The sequence below is a fragment of the Suricata suricatta genome, chromosome 4 (assembly GCF_006229205.1).
Source record: "Suricata suricatta isolate VVHF042 chromosome 4, meerkat_22Aug2017_6uvM2_HiC, whole genome shotgun sequence".
Classification (NCBI taxonomy): domain Eukaryota; kingdom Metazoa; phylum Chordata; class Mammalia; order Carnivora; family Herpestidae; genus Suricata; species Suricata suricatta.
The window spans coordinates 112,804,804-112,821,455 of record NC_043703.1 but is presented as its reverse complement, the minus strand read 5'-3'; the positions used below and the strand labels follow the sequence as shown (position 1 = coordinate 112,821,455).

General features: G+C 41.4%; 1 protein-coding gene across 1 annotated transcript in view; it reads right to left on the bottom strand.

The window, feature by feature from the left end:
- ANTXR1 (ANTXR cell adhesion molecule 1) overlaps window positions 1–16,652 on the bottom strand; it is a 214,576-nt gene that overhangs the window by 181,671 nt on the left and 16,253 nt on the right. The window contains exons 2-3 of the mRNA XM_029937510.1: window positions 7,700–7,771; window positions 2,983–3,054 (exon numbers count right to left, since the gene is read on the bottom strand). Coding sequence (XP_029793370.1) covers window positions 2,983–3,054; window positions 7,700–7,771 — 144 coding nt within the window. The remainder of the gene's footprint in view (window positions 1–2,982; window positions 3,055–7,699; window positions 7,772–16,652) is intronic.

The following is a 16,652-nucleotide window of genomic DNA, read 5'->3' as shown; positions in this document are numbered from 1 at the left end:
AGGAGTCTGTGAACATGAAGCTAGATCAATAGGAATGATCTAATCTGAAAAACAGTAGGAAGAAAGATTGGGAAAGAATTGAATTGACCTTCAGGCACATGTGGAATCATATCAAAAGGTCTAACTAACATCTGTGTCACTGGTGTCCCAGAAGGAGAGGAGAAAGTGGTGCAGAAAAAAATTATTGAAAAATAGGGTTGCAAATTTCTCAAATTTGGTGAAGGACAAATGATAGATTCAAGAAGCTCAGCAAATCCAAAATAGGAAAAACTCAAAGAAAACCATGGCTAGACAGGTCATAATCAACCCGCTGAAAGCTAAAGAAAAAGTCCTGAAAACTACTTGTGCTAAATAGCATATCCCATATAAAATAATGAGACCCCATTAGAATTTGAACAGTTTTATGAGGTTAAGTGGGAAATGATATGTAAAGCATTCAGCAGATTATAGACACAAATGGTAGGTACTGTCCTTTGAATTGTAATTCCTTTACTACCTTTCAATACACCACATTTATTTTCTATTGTATTTCTTCAGCCTTCCTGTGGTTTCCTTTGTATGAATTTGATCCCAAAAAGTGGATGCAAAAACATCTTTGATATTATTTTTACCGACATACTTTTGCTTTTGTGGAAATGAGAGTCTCTGTGAATTCACGTCCTGTTTTTGAGCAAGTTTTTTTAACTTACGTGGTTCCTCAGTCGTTACGTGGGTACAATAATGCATCTATTACTGTTTTATAGGGATATTGTGAAGGTCGGATGAGAGGTAGAGAAAAACATAAACACTCCTATGACCAACTAAAACACTGGAAGTCATATCTTTCAGAAACAGTACCAGCTTGGAAGCTCTGAAAGTCTAATTCTCTTAGCAAATCTCATGAAAAAGTACTCTGGAGAAGAGAAGGCTTGACCACATTTCTCCCTAGACCGAGAAGGTTGGGGGTGTGTCAGTAATCCATTCAAGCTTTGCCAGCTGACCCATAGGTTAGGCCAAGCAGTCACCATAGGAAACACAAACAGCCTGTTTAGCAAGGTGTTTTTCGGCTGTTTGAGGCATATTCAGCCCTAAATATTAAGCGCTGCTTCCAGCAAAGTGGAGATCCTAACTTCCGTCTTCTCTTTGGTATAGGAAACTAGGAGTAGTGAAGTTAAGGCGTAAAACATTAGATTCAAATGAAAAACATTGGATTCAGCTGACTAATTTGAACTATCATAACCAAAACAAGTCGGAAAGCCTAAGCGTTTTAACAACGTTTATAAATCCGTGGCCTCCTCGGCTGCCCTCCCCTCTTCCCAGAGGCTCTGAGCAGTAGCACACAAGGTACCACAAGAGATGTGAGATCTAGGTCTTTGGTCCAAACTCAAGCATGGACTGAGAGGAGTCAGCATGAACCAGCACCGGGCAGCCTGGGTTGTAGGAGGTTGTGAAGAATGAGTGAGAGGGGAGTGTTTTCTGAACAAAAGGCAGCTCTGCACAAAGGATGTCATCATGTAAAGACAGAGAGAGCAGGAGTCTCTCACAGGCTAGAGGCACTTTCTCAGAGCGTCTTTAAATCCTTGACCAATAGTGGCAGAAAATCTCACAAGTTTCTTGGGCTTTATGATTCTCTGTTTAACAGAAGGCAGCAAGGGAGAGTGGAAAGAATGTGGAGCCCACATCTAGTGTGGGTTCTGCTTGGTATCCTTAGGAATCTGATATGGACTCAGTTTCTTCTTCCGTTAATAGGAAATAAGAAACCCCTGTTTTTAAACGGGGGTTTCAAATGGCATGCATGAATAGTAGATACTGCTGAAGGAGAAACAGGACTTGAAAACTTCTATATGGTACACAGCATTCTTTTTGTTACACATGGGTAACAAAAACATGGAGAAAAATGAAGACTAACTCAGATTTGCTGTGTTAGTGCAAAATCCAGAAAACCTTATACCATCTTGTTAGTCCTACTCTGATTTCTGGAAGAAGAACGTTATAAAGTCTCCCTGTCCTCTGTGCTTGCCTTTCCTCCTCTCCTTTCCCCAACTCGTCCATATGCAAGTCTGCCGATAGTCCCACGTGTCTCCTCCACCCCATGGTGTTTCTCTCAGGTCACTTTCGCACTTTTTAAAAAGTAGACAAAAGTGTTACTAACTCAAGAAAACTGTTATCTCTGCTCTCAACATACCATCCTAACTATAAACAAATGGCATGACTCTATTTCTGCTAATTTTCATGGGTAAGTGGTAAAACTCCAAATAATATATTTGTTAAGCTAGGTCTAAGAATCCTCCTATGTCAACAACATTTTGCCACACCGGATTCAAATATCCTTTTATACAGGGTACCATAAACCCTGCCTTGGTAATTATGTTTAATAATATTTCAAGTTCTTACTTTCCTCACAGTATGCTTATTAAATCTCTGAAATCTTAATCCAAAAAAATAAATGTAATTTAAATAAAAGAAACTATAATCCCCCAAGGATTTGGGTTGCTAACATTTTGCTTGAAGTTAGCAGACTGAGTTATCAATCAAATGTAAGATTTACCTTAATGTGATTTTTTCATTTACAAAATTTCACCAACATCAGGAAATTCTATCAGTTGTCACAGAGTAAACTAGCAGATGGGTCAATGTACAAAGTTCAAGGCTTCCACGGAAAGAGAACTATACGATTAAAATGATTGATGGGGTACCTGGGTGGCTCAGTCAGTTAAGCGTCTGATTTTGGCTAAGGTCATGATCTTTCGGTTCTTGAGTTCGAGCCCTGTGTCAGTCTGTGCTGACAGCTCAGAGCCTGGAGCCTGCTTCAGATTCTGTGTCTCCCTCTCTCTCCCCTCCCCCGCTTGCACTCTGTCTCTTTCTCTCTTTCAAAAATAAATAAATATTTAAAACTTTTAAATTTAAAATGACTGACAGTCAAGGCTGGCAGTAAGCCACAAATACCAGAACTATCCAGGAAAAGGTGTGCTTTTCAGTGACGGGGAAGGGAAGCATCCTTACCTGTCTTCTGTTAGCTTCATTAGGGTTGTCCCTCGAGTAGAGAAGACAATAAAGGACATTCTTAGCTGTGGGCTGGAAAGGAAAAAGAAATTCTATTAGGGCAGATAGAAAGACTATAGAATGCCATTTCCTTCCAGTGCTTTTCTCTCACGGCTGCCAGAGCTAAGGACCTACAACCCTAAGAGAGACCTCTCGGCTGGTGTCACAAGTATTGAGCCAGCAACTGATTTGAGGCTGGACCAGAGGGGAGACCTGTGGTGTCTCCCTGGAGGCTGCTTCTGATCTGACACTACTGCTCAGTGAGGGCGGATGACCAGTAGGACAGCTATCATCCCTGCCCCGGGCTCTGTCTGAAGAAGCGTGACCCTAGAAGATGGCTGGTCTGCATGGTGTTTATACAAAGAATCCCAAAGAGGTAAAACTTGATAGCGTCTCCACGGCCATCAGGTGAATTCTCTAATGAGAGTGCCTGAACCTGTTGCAGCTTGGTGCCATCAGCCATTAAGGTCCTACTACAAACTCCCTTTGCTCTGAAAGCAGCTCGGTTTCCCCAGGAGGTTATTCAATGAGGAGAGAAGGCGCTGATGAGCCGCGAGAATATCCCGCTGGGTAGTTTTCACACTTCTCATTATTAATGAACACGGTGGCAAGGCTTGTATATGGCAGTGCTCAGGAGCTTGGTCCTGAGCAAAATCCACACTCTCGGAGACAGAACAACTTTCAGCTGAGGACCAAAGTGCTTCTCTGTCTGCAACATGGACTGTCCAGAAATCACAAAAGCAAAACAGACATTAAAAAAAAGAAAGATGGGGACGCCTGGGCGGTTCAGTCAGTTAAGCGTCTGACTTTGGTTCAGGTCACGATCTCATGGTTTGTGAGTTCAAGCTCCGCATTGGGCTCACTGCTATCAGTGTAGAGCCCACTTCAGACACTCTGTCCCCCTCTCTCTTCGCTCTCCTCCTGTTTATGCCTTCTCTTTCTCTCTCTCAAAAATAAACATTTAAAAAAGAAAAGAAAAGATGGACTATGAGACTATAGTGGATTCACCAGCGGAAGTGCTGCTGTCACGGGCTCTCTGTGGGTAGCCAGCTGGTGTATCTGTCACAACATCAACCTGTTTCTTCACCATGCAGCACCCTCCCATCCCTGATATGGCCCCCGTATCTTATAGTTCCCACCTTCTCCAACGTTTCCTAAACCCACCCCCCTTTTCCATTTCTTAGCTTAGGACCTTGCCCTCAATTATGTGACCACTGCAATGATTTCCTGGCTAATGACCTTGCCTGTCAACATGCTTTGTTCCAATTCATTCTACACACTGCTTCCTGAGCTATTTTCCTAAAATATAAATCAGACCTGTCACTCATCTGCTATTAAACTCTCCAATGGCTCCTACTGCCTCTAGGATAAAGTCTACATTCAATACCATATGTCTGATGCATTTTTGGAACCCCTTATCACAGTGTTTAATACTTGGTAGGAGCCCAAGGAGTATGTGGTGAACTGAATGCTGGTATCTTGAAACAGACCTGGGTTCTCTGTCCATGACACAATTCTGCCTATTACCACCTTACTGTGGCTAATCAGCAAAGCACCATCATTATCATAATAATATAAAAATGGTCAACCGTATCAAGTAATACTATGTGCCAGGCACTATTGTAAGTGATGTGCACATATTATCTCATTAAACCAGTAGCAACTTTATGAGATCAGTACTATTATTATTCCCACTTTCCACAAAAGGAAATTGAGACTCTGAGGACAAAGTAATTTTCCCAAGGTCACACAGTGGAAAAGTAGTGGATCTGGGACTTGAAACCAAGCTCCTGGTTCTAGAACTTGGGCCCTTAAACACTTTATCATACTGCCTCTTTTGTAGAGTTCAGCTCTAAAAAAATAAATTTGAAATGTGGGTAATGTAGGGCTCCAAGAGGCAACTGGTATATTTGATATACAAGTCTTGGCTAGAGACACAATTTGGGAGTTTTTGGCATACTGATATCAGTAGAATTGTTCCAAGACAGTGTTAGCAGTGAGAAAGGAAGTGACCCAAATCTAGAACCAACACCCACATTTAAAGGCTTGGCTCTAGTCAGTGAGATGAAAGGAGAACCAGAAGGGAGGGAAGAATTTCAAGGAGCAAGAACTCTCAAGAAAACAAAGCCCCGGTATCTGGCAGAATGGGTGCTGCAAAGACACTCACTGTCTTTGTCCTCTTGGGGCATTAGTTAGGGACTTTGGTGAGAGCAAGCAGGTGGAGGGTGGGGATGAAAACCAGATGGCAGTAGGTTAAAGAATGAATAAGAAGTAAGGATATGGTGATACTGAGTCTTCAAAGATATTTGAATAAGAAACCAGCAAAGAAATAGGTATCTATAGTATCTATAGAGGAACATATGCAGGTCCATTGTTTTCTGTTTTTAAAATTTTTTTTCAGATATGGGGCAGGAGAGATTTGTCTATGTCTATTGATGTAGAAATGGGAGAGAAAAGTACAAGAGAAAAACAAAGACCTGGAAAAGACTAGAGACAATGGGCTAAAATGGGCTAAAATGGAGGGGTCTCCTTCAAAGGGGAATACTTGAACCTCAGAGATATGAGGAAGGACACCCATGCATCTTTTAAGAGTAGGACTGAAACTTGAGAAAAATCACTTTTCTACTATTCCCAGGGTTTTGGTGAAAAAGGAGGTGAAGTTCTTTGCTGAGAGTGATGGGTGAGAGGTGTGGATTGGGGTCTTGAAGGAAACAGAGAAGAGTGAAAAGAGAAAAATCATTCATTCTTTTTCAAAATCTATCCATTTATTTAAAAATATTGATTGAGGATGTACTATGTGTCAGGAACTATTACAGGCACTTGGGCTGCAGCAGTCAAAACACAGTCCCTGAATCTTGGAATTTGCATGACAGTGATATCTTTATGCCACACTCTGAGGGGGTCCATAGCCAAGAAAGGCCAGAGGAGACAACCGGAGGAAAGTGTCTCATGGTCTGGATTAAGCCATGTCAACGTCTCTGGTTCTCAGTTTCCTTATCAATAAAATGAAAGGATTGGATTAAGTGGTCTCTTAGTTCCCCCAACCCCTACCTCTCAGTGTCTTTGATTCTAAGACTTTGAGGCATCTGGAATTGCTGAAGGAACAGCAAAAAAGAAGTGCTGAGTGGCCACTCTAAGCCAGGTGCTGGGCTAGTTGGTCTGCACATGTTTTCTCTTCTAATTTCCACATGCAAACCAGGGTTCAACCAAGGTAAGTCAATTGCTATGGTTGCACAATGGAGCTTGGATTCAAGTCCACATCTGCTTAACTTCAAAGTCCTTTCCAGTAGACTCCTCTGCTTCAGAAAAAACAGAACACCAGAAGGGCAGATAGAAACAGAGCAGATACTGTCAAGTGTCTAGGGGCAGATTTGTTTTATATCTCTCCAAAGGATATAATGGACATAATGGATGAGAGTATAGGAAAGGACATGTTGGTTCAACAAAAAAAAGACTTTTCCAGAAACTGGAATTGTCCAACTATCGGGCTGTTTGCCTCCAAAGGTAGCAGTTTCTCACCAGAGCTATTCAAGTTAAGGGTAGCAAATGCCTCTTAGGATAGTTTGGGAAGTCATTGTTTTCAATTGTAAGCTTCTATAATTCTCTCAAATACTTTGCTTTTAATAGCACTCATATATTTGCTTCTTTCCCCTTTCTCTCTCTCCTCTTGGCATCTGCTTTTTGCAAGTGTCTGGGCTTAGATGCTGCCTGCTGCAGCTTCAAATTTTTGGCATCCCAGAGAGGACACCTCCTATCCCTTCCCCTCCCATCAGGCAGGCAGGTAAGAGATCACTAACTGAATTCGGAGGGAATGCTTTGTCATTATACTGGTCTCAGGGGACAATCCGTCTTCTGAGATAAAGAATCATATTCAAAGAAGAAGCTTATAATTACTCACATGGGCTGGAAAACTCTACCAATGCCAAGACACAGGAGCGGGGCTGCTTTAGGGTTCACAATGGTCCTAACAATTTTACCAAAGACCTTGACAAGTGGCTTCAAGCACATCCATGAAAGCTATCACAGTTGTGCCATCCTTCAGAGACTGTACCCCACAAGGGTAAAATGACCTCCTTTCCTTTGCCAGTGGGCATCTATACTTCCTGGAAAGTAGGACCTCCAAGGCTTTGCAACATTTATAGTGCAGTTCAAAACTGCATTGTCCTTGGAAAGTGGTGTACAGAACGCTCGGAGAATTCTACCTATTAGGACACACAGCCAGGATGAGCAACATGGTGGTTTCCTTGGGACTGAGGAGAGCTCTCAGAATGTGAGATTTTCAGCATGATAACAGGGAAAGTTCTGGGCACACTGGAATGAATTGGTCACCTTTCACCCTACACCTTTTTACACCTGAGTCCAGCTAGAATAAGCCAAATGGCTCAATGTGATGCACTGTGAAAGAAAATGTTAATGATCTTTCTAGAAGAGTATATTGTTCACTAAGAGAGACAGCGGTAAAATTTTGGTCTTATAACCAAATCAGGGTCCTCCTGAAAACATAAAGCCAAAAGTTATTCTAATACGTGGCAAAGCTTAAAACAAATTCAAGTCTCTGGCCGAAGATCTGAAACTCTACCTTTGTCAAAAAGCATGCCCAAAGTAGTTAGTAATTAGTAGAAGAGCAAACATGGGCTAGTTTTATTCATGGCAGTGCACTATACATTGTACTTCTCACCTGATGAATTTATGAGCCAACTGTTCCACGAAGTAATAGATTTCATTCCAGTGGTGCAGCACACTTCCTGATCTAGGAAGACAAAAGCAGATGGTACTTAATCAGGTGTTCATTCATCTTTACCTTGTATCATTTCTCTTTATGTTCTATTATTTTACATTCAACCTATACGTTAACTGGGCTCATTATCAGAAGCTTCTATAACTTTGGAAATCATTTGAAAGGTGTTTAGACTCGGGGCACCTTGGTGGTTCAGTTGGTTAAGCATCCAACTTCAGCTCAGGTCATGATCTCACAGTTTGTGAGTTCCAGTCCTGCGTTGGACTCTGTGCTGACAGCTCAGAGCCTGGCTTCTGCTTCAGATTCTGTGTCTCCCCCCCTTTCTGCCCCTCCCATGCTCTGTCTCTCTCTGTCTCTCAATAATAAATAAACATTAAAAAAAAAAAAGAAAAGAAAAGGTGTTTAGAATCAATGTTAGCATTTTTGGAAATTTTGTTAAAGAACCTCCCTTCTCTCCCCCTTCTACGCCCACATGACTGCACTAAAATAATCCCTGGGCCCATCCAGATTCACAGGTCAGTTTCAAATCTTTCAGAAACCCTTGTTTTTGTGCTATTTAAATTATTCATTGATTAGGAAGAAAAACAATTCCAGTTTATTTAAAGGAAATTAGCACAAACTAGATGAACAAACACAAAGACAAGCACATCCCCCTCTTCACAGAGTCAACTTTCATTTGTAAATAACAGATGCAAAATCTCTAAATAAACTGTTAGCAAAACAAATCCAGCAGGAATCCGAAAGAATAATAATTAATTAACCAGTGGAGTTTATTTCAGGAATATATGAAGGGCTCAATATTTAAGAACATTTAATGTAACTATTAAATAATTTAAAAAACAGGAAAAGCTATACAGCCTTTCATTATATTAAAAAGGAATCTTCTTCCTTAAAAAGAGGGAAACGTTTACAGAATTTTAGGTTTGGGAGAGGGCTTCTTTATTTTCCAAGACTGTCTTCTGTTTTACGAATACCATGTATCACTATTCCAACTCAGCTTGTATTTTCCACAAAGCCCATACCCAGTCTGTTGCAGTGACGTCATAGTAGGTTTTTCTGTTCTAACTCATTCTTTCTGTAGCTGCGATGCCACTTTCCTTTCATTGAGGATGTGTTCCAGCTGAGTGCAGCGTTGCTACCTGTCACTCTAATACTTGTTGAGATTAAGAATTTGTTCCTTCTACTCGGACATTTTGTACAGTTTCCACTGGTTTCAGATTACTTGTATTTTTTATTCACTCATTTACCTTAATTTTGACTTCTAAAAAGATACTTGTTGCTACTTTTTCCTTTGTTTCAGACTAGTCTATAGATTTTTTAATGTTTTTACTTTATTTATTTTTAAAGAGGGAATGCACACAGGGAGGCACAAAGGGAGGGGGCGCGGAGAGGGAACCTCAAGCAGCTCCATGCTCATTGGGGGGCTCCATTCCACGACTGTGTGATCATGAGCTGAGCTGAAATCAACAGTTGGATGCTCAACCGACTGAGCTACCTAGGCACCCCTATTCTACAGATATTTAAGATGATTCCGTGCAATAGATTTTGTGCCTTCATTTTCACAGTATAATAACCCAAGAATTCTCATTCTGATTGAGTGTATTCCATCTTTATAAGGAGAATTTATTTGTCCCTGCCCCACATCCAAAGATAATTTATCTGACCTGAAGAAAGGGGGACAATGTTATGGTCATACAGTGAAAGGCTCAGTATCATAGGCTATCTCATTTTCCCCAGCTTAATCTGTAACTTCAATTCTAGGAAAAATTTTGAAAGGATGTTTTGTAAAACTCAAAAATTGACTTTAAACATGAAATGAAGATTAAAAGTCTAAAAATAAAGCAATTGTGAAAAAGAATAATAAAGCTGGAAAGCTTGCCCTCTCCAATATAATGACCCCATATGCATGACATATAAAATAACTGTGGAGCCACTGGAGTAGAATAGAGAACCCAAACCTCAATCCACATGCGGTCTTGCTATATAGTGAAAAAGGGGATTCAAACTGAGGGCTGAGAACTAATCCTTTAATAAGTGATGTTATGACAGTGGATTTCTAATTGGAAAAAAACCAGTTAGATCACTGTCTCATACCAAATATAACCCTAGATGTATTATAAACATAATGGGAAAAACAAAACTTTAAACCACTGAGTGAATTACAGAAGGAGATTTTTATGTCCTCAGGTTAGTGAAAGGTTTCTTCAGCCAGGTACAGAAAATAGGATTTTTTTTTAAATGAAAATGATAATTTTGACTACCTGAACCATCTACAATTCTGAATGACAAAATGGTACCATAAACAGGTTCAAAGACAAGAAAGGAATGAAAAAAGATGTCTGCAACAAATAAAAAAAGGCAGAAATTTGTGTCCAGGATATGTAAATAATTGATACAAGTAAATATTACAAATGCAAACAATAGGGGTACCTGGGTGGCTCAGTTGGTTAACCATCCAACTTTAGCTCAGGTCATGATCTCACAGTTTGCAGGTTCGAGCCCTGCATTGGGCTCTGTGCTGACAGCTCAGAGCCTGGAGCCTGCTTTGGATTCTGTGTCTTCCTCGCTCTCTGCCCTGCCCTCACTTGTGCCCTGTCTCTTTCTGTCTTTCAAAAATGAATAAATGTTAAGAATTTTTTTTTAATTTTAAAAAGGCAAACAATAGAAAAATAGACAAAGAATCAGAGCACACAATCCCCTAAAGGATAGTAAATCAGCATTTGAACATTTAACTCTTCTAGTTAATATAGAAATACATAATTAAACAATTGTTTGGGCAAGAACAAGAAATTTCCTCTGGTGGCAGCATAGAGCCCTGCAGAATTGGGGGTGAGGAGATGGGTAGATGGGGAAAGGAATCTGGGTGAGGAGGGAGGCAAGGACCCCCCCCTCTCAAAAATAAACCTTTTCCAGTAGACCTTTTCCATTCTGGCCTCTCAGCCTTTATACATGTTCCAGCTGCTTGGGACACTCCATGTCCACACTGGCAAACTCCTACTCATTCTTTAAGACTCAACTCATTCTCTGCCTCTTGCCTTTGACTAACACAGATGGGGCTCATTGCCCCTGCCCCAGGCTCTCGGGGCACCACATACATCTATCAGTCATTATTATCTGCTCTCTCTGTGAGGGATTTAGGGATATTTGCCTCTCCAGCATCAACCTGTTTGTTTGGTGGAAGAATGAAAAGCATGAAAAGAAGAAGCCTCCATTGCTCAAGGAAGCTTCTTGATCTTTTGCCAGCTGGACACCAGTACTTCTGCCCTCAATTAGATAAACACTCTCAATTTGGTACTCAGACAGCTCCAGCTAATTCCTGTGACCCCGTGTGAACCTGAGGAGCCTTCCCATATGGGCCAACGACTCTAGAGCATAGCTCCTTGGTGAATGGACCTACCTCATCATCAATAGAAGAACCGAATGGCATCTCCCAAGAGCTCACCAGAACTGCACATCCTAGCCCTGGGCTTTTAAAGCTTTGGAAATCCTCTTTCATTAGGATCCAGGACATCATCCTGGACAGGACTCAATTGTATACTTCAAATCTCAAAGACTGGTCCTGGCTGCTTTCCTTCAGCCATGGGGCAAATGGTCTGGTCCTGGAGTTACTGGCATGGGCCCAATGCTATGTAAGTGCCTCAGAAGAGGTAACACATGAGTGGCGATAAGACATAGTCTGATCTAGAAATCTACAAGTTCTTTCCATGGGAATCAGGAGATTTCCTTGAACATTGGTCATCTGTGCCCTCTTCTGAAATGTAGTGTTGTGTGTCAGTCCACATGACCAGGATGAGGACTATCTGAGGGGTAGTGCAAGATGCCTAATGATTAGAGAGGAATCCCTATACCTCCTTCATCCCAAGTTTGATGTTCTCATAAGTAAAGAAATCCTACAATGTGTGAATTCTTTAGGAGGGAGAGGAGGAGGCAGAGTGTTGGTGAAATAGGAACTTGAATCAGAATTGAGGGACTATTCTTGGTTGTTTGACTAAGGAGCTGAGGTCTGAAGTAAATTCTCAGGTTACCATTTCTTTGTTTTCAAGGATTGTCCTTATTTAACAGCTACAAATCTATTTGCATTGCTTTACTTAAAGTCACTCAATAACAGCTCACACTTTCACACTGTTTGTATTAAAACATTCCTTTTTCATGACTCTTCCCTCTGACATGTAAAATGTACACAATTTGGTATTCATGTGATTTGTTGATGCTACATATAAGGGGAAGATCTGAGAAAGTACCTCAGGTGTTAAAGAAAAGTTTGTTTCTATCTGGAAACCTTCTTGCTAATGGGCAGGAACTGTATTTTCTCAAGAAGAAAATAAAATAAGATCCCTAAGACAAAAATGGAGACAAGGATATTTGATAGGCTTGCTTCTCCTATCCCAATTCTGCTAATAATTGCCCCAAGACTGCTGAGGTTTGTTCCATACTTACACATGATCATTCTTTATGCAATTATATAAGCCTTGACCAAAATATACCCTTTTGGGGATACACTTGAAATGTACCTAGTCTGCTACCTCAAGTGTGGGTAAATATAACCTAAGATTCTGGGAACCAAATTGATTTTTTCTTCTCTGGGTTGCCATGGGATCCCAAGGGCTTTAACCTACTCAAGGAGCAGAGGAATATAGGATCATCTATTTCTGTACCTGGGAATCCTTCTAGTCCTTATTACTGAGTCTTCTTAACTGGCACATGCACTCTATGTGCCACCCCAAGGTCATATTACCCCCTGGGAAATGAAAGAGCCCTGTGTCAGTTGCTTATGGGTTTAGCATGGAGGTGAGCTTGTTGGGGGTACTGCTTATATTTCTTTAACTCAAATCTGCAGGAGCAAAAGGCTTACTTTCCTGGTGCCATAGTCCTGCTTTCTGCCTCCTCACTACCCACAGGTCATAGCTAGACTTCCTAACCCTGAACTCTAAATACATCATTCATAGGTCCTCTGTAAACTATCAACTGTGACCTCACCCAAACTTCTGTCTTTCTCCCACAGGGATAGATATGTTAGGATAGATATGGGTCTTTGACTCAATTTAGACTTTCTGTTAAAAGATGCATGTCTCACTTGCACTTTGCCTTATAAATTGGTTTTCTGGTTTGGAATATGCTCTAGTAGGTACTCCCAGAATAATCAACACAGGGTAGTATGTCCATGTTCGGATCACTGGCTTCCTCTCAACCCTGAGGACTTAAGTGGATTCCTGGTCCCAGCCAGAAATAGGGTGTTAGATGGGGAAACAGCAGAGAGTGGATTCAATTCCAGCTTCCATCTACCCTACAAAATATAAAACATCGCATTAATCGTACCAATCTATTAAAGAGTTAACGATCTTAAAGTCCCACTTATGGAGTCCTGATGTTCTCTTCAGGCAGTAATGGGTCACCCAGCCATTGTTACGAAAGCTCCATGGTAGAAATAAAAACTGCTTCTTAGCAATTCAAGCAATACTTGCACATGTTTCATTGGACTCTGTTATGGATTTTAAAAAAACTTCTTTTAAGACAAAGTCATTGGTAAACTATAGTCATAGAGAGCTGAAATGTCCATGTTCTAGAAAATCAGCAGATGTGAAAGGTCCTTGATATTTGACTCAATTAAATCTTAATTAAAATACAATGCTAGCCCCTGAAGATTTCCATAATCCAGCTGGGTATCAGGACGATGTGGAGTCAGGCTCCTTATTGGGATTTTGTGCCTTGGTGCCACAAGTATAAGTCTCAGCAAAATTTGGAATTCAAGGGGCCTCCAGGAATTCTGCTTGACACAGTCCTTCAGAGTTCTGTGCTTGAAGATCCATTCAATATACTTGGGTCTACTCAAACTCAGAGTCAATGCCTTCTCACACCACTTTCTGACTTGACTTTGAGAAAGGCTTCTCAGATCATGGGATGGCAAAGCCACCAGTCCTCCCTACTAGCTCCGCAAGGAGGTAACTGCTGGGGGGCAGCTCCAAAGTTTACTTATTTTTGTTTTTCTATGCCCTCTCCAATATTTGGAACATAGTAAGAAGTCAACAAACTTTTGTGACATTGCATTCATTATGTGTTTTCAGCAAGGGATTTCATATGTAACCTGGCTTTACCCTCAGATTACTGCTCAATTACTTCCAAAGGTCTAATATGCAAAGAGTAGGAGCAAAATAAGAACTCTAAATCTCATTCTGATTTGTTTTCTGAAATACATTCTTTTGGGCTTATGTGAGTTTCCAAACCTCCCTGTGGTTAAGCTCCTTAGAAAACACAGGCTCTTTCCATTAGCCACACACATAACCGGAGTCAGAAAGAATCAAGTGGGCCAAACTGAATTTAAATTGTCCCCCCTTCTTTTGCACATGGGTTAGAATAAGGCAAAAGGGGAAACAGCTTGTATTTGAAACCATCACCCACAAGTCTTTTAATCCTGGAAGAGAGAGTTGCTCTAACGATGGAAATTATAAACTGTCAGTCCCACTGTTCTTTAGCCCCACCCAGCTGAAGTCACTCATGTCCTAGGTGACCCACCCCAGTCCCCAGCTAGTCCTGGAGGGTGTGCAGGCTCAGGCGCCACTCAGGGGGACAAGCAATTAATTCGTCTGTCAAAGGCCCAGCATTCATTGTGCCCCTCCCCCGCCTCCCCAGATTCTTCCTTGGCCTTCCTCATTCCTCCTAACCTCACACTGCACTCAAATTGGCTGGAGCCCGAAACCCAGCCCAGGCCTTATCCTATTACTGACGGGGTCATGGCCAAGCCTTCCTCAGGCTTAAAAAGCTTGACCTTGACTCTTGCCTCTATTCCAACCTCCTCAGATACCAGTCCAGGCCCAAACCAAGCCATTGAGCACTGCACTTTGAGTGTGGAGGGCTCTTGTCTGTGCAGTGGAGACCCCAGTCCGGGATGCCCAGCCCCACCCTACTGACTTGTGAGGGATTTTTCCTTTAGTCAATCTGACTGATGGCTGTAAAAACAATGACTTTCAAGCTGCAGAATGCAACCTATTAGTGATTTGGAAAATCATTTTGGTGGGATGTTGCCAATATTAAAAACAAATTGAAATAGAATGGAATAGAAATATTAGGATTTATTGCATGCTGTAAAAGAAAGTAATTCTGTATGAAACTTTTGGTCAATTATATATAAGTAATATGATAGGTAGGTAGATAGATGTAAACTGTATTTTCTCTTGTGACTCAGAACAAAAGTATATTATAGCAAAGAATGTACTCCTTTCACCTCTATTAATTTGCCTTTTCCAGCGAATACACACACACACACACACACACACACACACACACACACACACACATACCAGGAAAAACCCAAGATATTATCTGATATCAACTATTCATATGTTTGGTGCAAATTTAACACAAAACTATAGTTGTTAGGAAAACAGAAATTGGTTCGCTGTCCAAAAGGTATCTCCCATCTTTAAAATGAACACCAAGATGTGACAGGTGAGGTCCCCAGGTTACCGGGCAAAGCCCCCAGTGTGATCGATGGACGACCACTAGGTGACCATGACCAGACGAGGACAGCAGCGTGGCTGCTGGGAAGTCAGCGCCCCCCTTCATGTGCATGCCACGAGGACACAATAAGCCATGTGAGTGAGAGAGTGGAGGGCGGGGAGGGACAAAACCTCAAACCTGATTTACTGGCTGTTTAAATCCTTACCCTCGGCTAAGATTTCTAGTTTGGAAAAAAGTCCGTCTCCTCTCACCACACCTGCCCCCAGCAGGAGGGTCTTCTGTGGATTAAAAAAGCAGCTTTAAATTATTTTCTATATATCCAAGTATAGGGAAAGTGGGGTTTTTTCCTACCCCGGGATACATATATTTGTAATTACTGCATTTCTTTATACAGAAATGTGGAACAATTTACTCTTGAGGCTGTTCAGATCAGCAGTTACAGGCACGGACTTGGTGAGTGCCCACGTGAGTTCCACCCTCTGATGGGAGTTCAAACTCCTGTTCTGCCACTTACTAGTATGACATTTGAACGAGATGTTTTGCTTTCTTACACTTCAGCTTCCTCCTTTATACAATGGGGGTAATAGTATCTATCTCGTGAGGATTGTTTTAAGGATTAAATCTAATGATCTCAAGGTGCTAAGTGTCCTGCCGGAAATGCAGTGAGCACAAAGGACACAGTGGCCACTCTCCTTTCCCACAATCATGATAGTAAAGTCCCTGGGTAGGATCTGAAGTGCTTGTTTTCTTATCCATCACCGACACCTGGGATTACCTCTCTCTGAAACATTTGTAAGTTTTATAGATGAAAATGGATCTTCACTGCAATTTTTATTTGGATGCACTTAATTATCAGCCACAGATATTTTTTCATATTTATTGTTCACTTTGTTTTAAAAACATTGATTACAATTAGCATTCCTTTCTTTTTTTTAATGTTTATTTTTGAGAGAGACAGAGAGACAGAGTGCAAGCAGGGAAGGGGAACAGAGAAGGAGAGACACAGAATCTGAAGCGGGCTCCAGGCTCTGAGCTGTCAGCACAGAGCCTGACGCAGGGCTTGAACCCACAAGCTATGAGATCATGACCTGAGCTGAAGTCCAACACTTCACTTAACCGACTGAGCCACCCAGGCATCCTTTGAATATCAATTACGACCAACCACATAATTTGCAGAAATCAGCACAAAATGAAAAGGAGAGCCTCTTGTTCAAAAATTATTAAAAATTTCAAGATGGTGACAGCAGAGCATTAAACCGAGTGCCAGACTTCTGTAAGTGTGGGCTCCCGGGTGACTACACAGGTCCCGTGAGCCTGTGAGGCGGACCCTGCCATCAATATCCTTTGCCCATTTCTACTGGGGTGCAAATGTTTTCTTGGCCCAGGGGTCAGCAAACTCTCTGGAGAGGCCCAGGCAGTAAATACTTCAGGCCTGCAG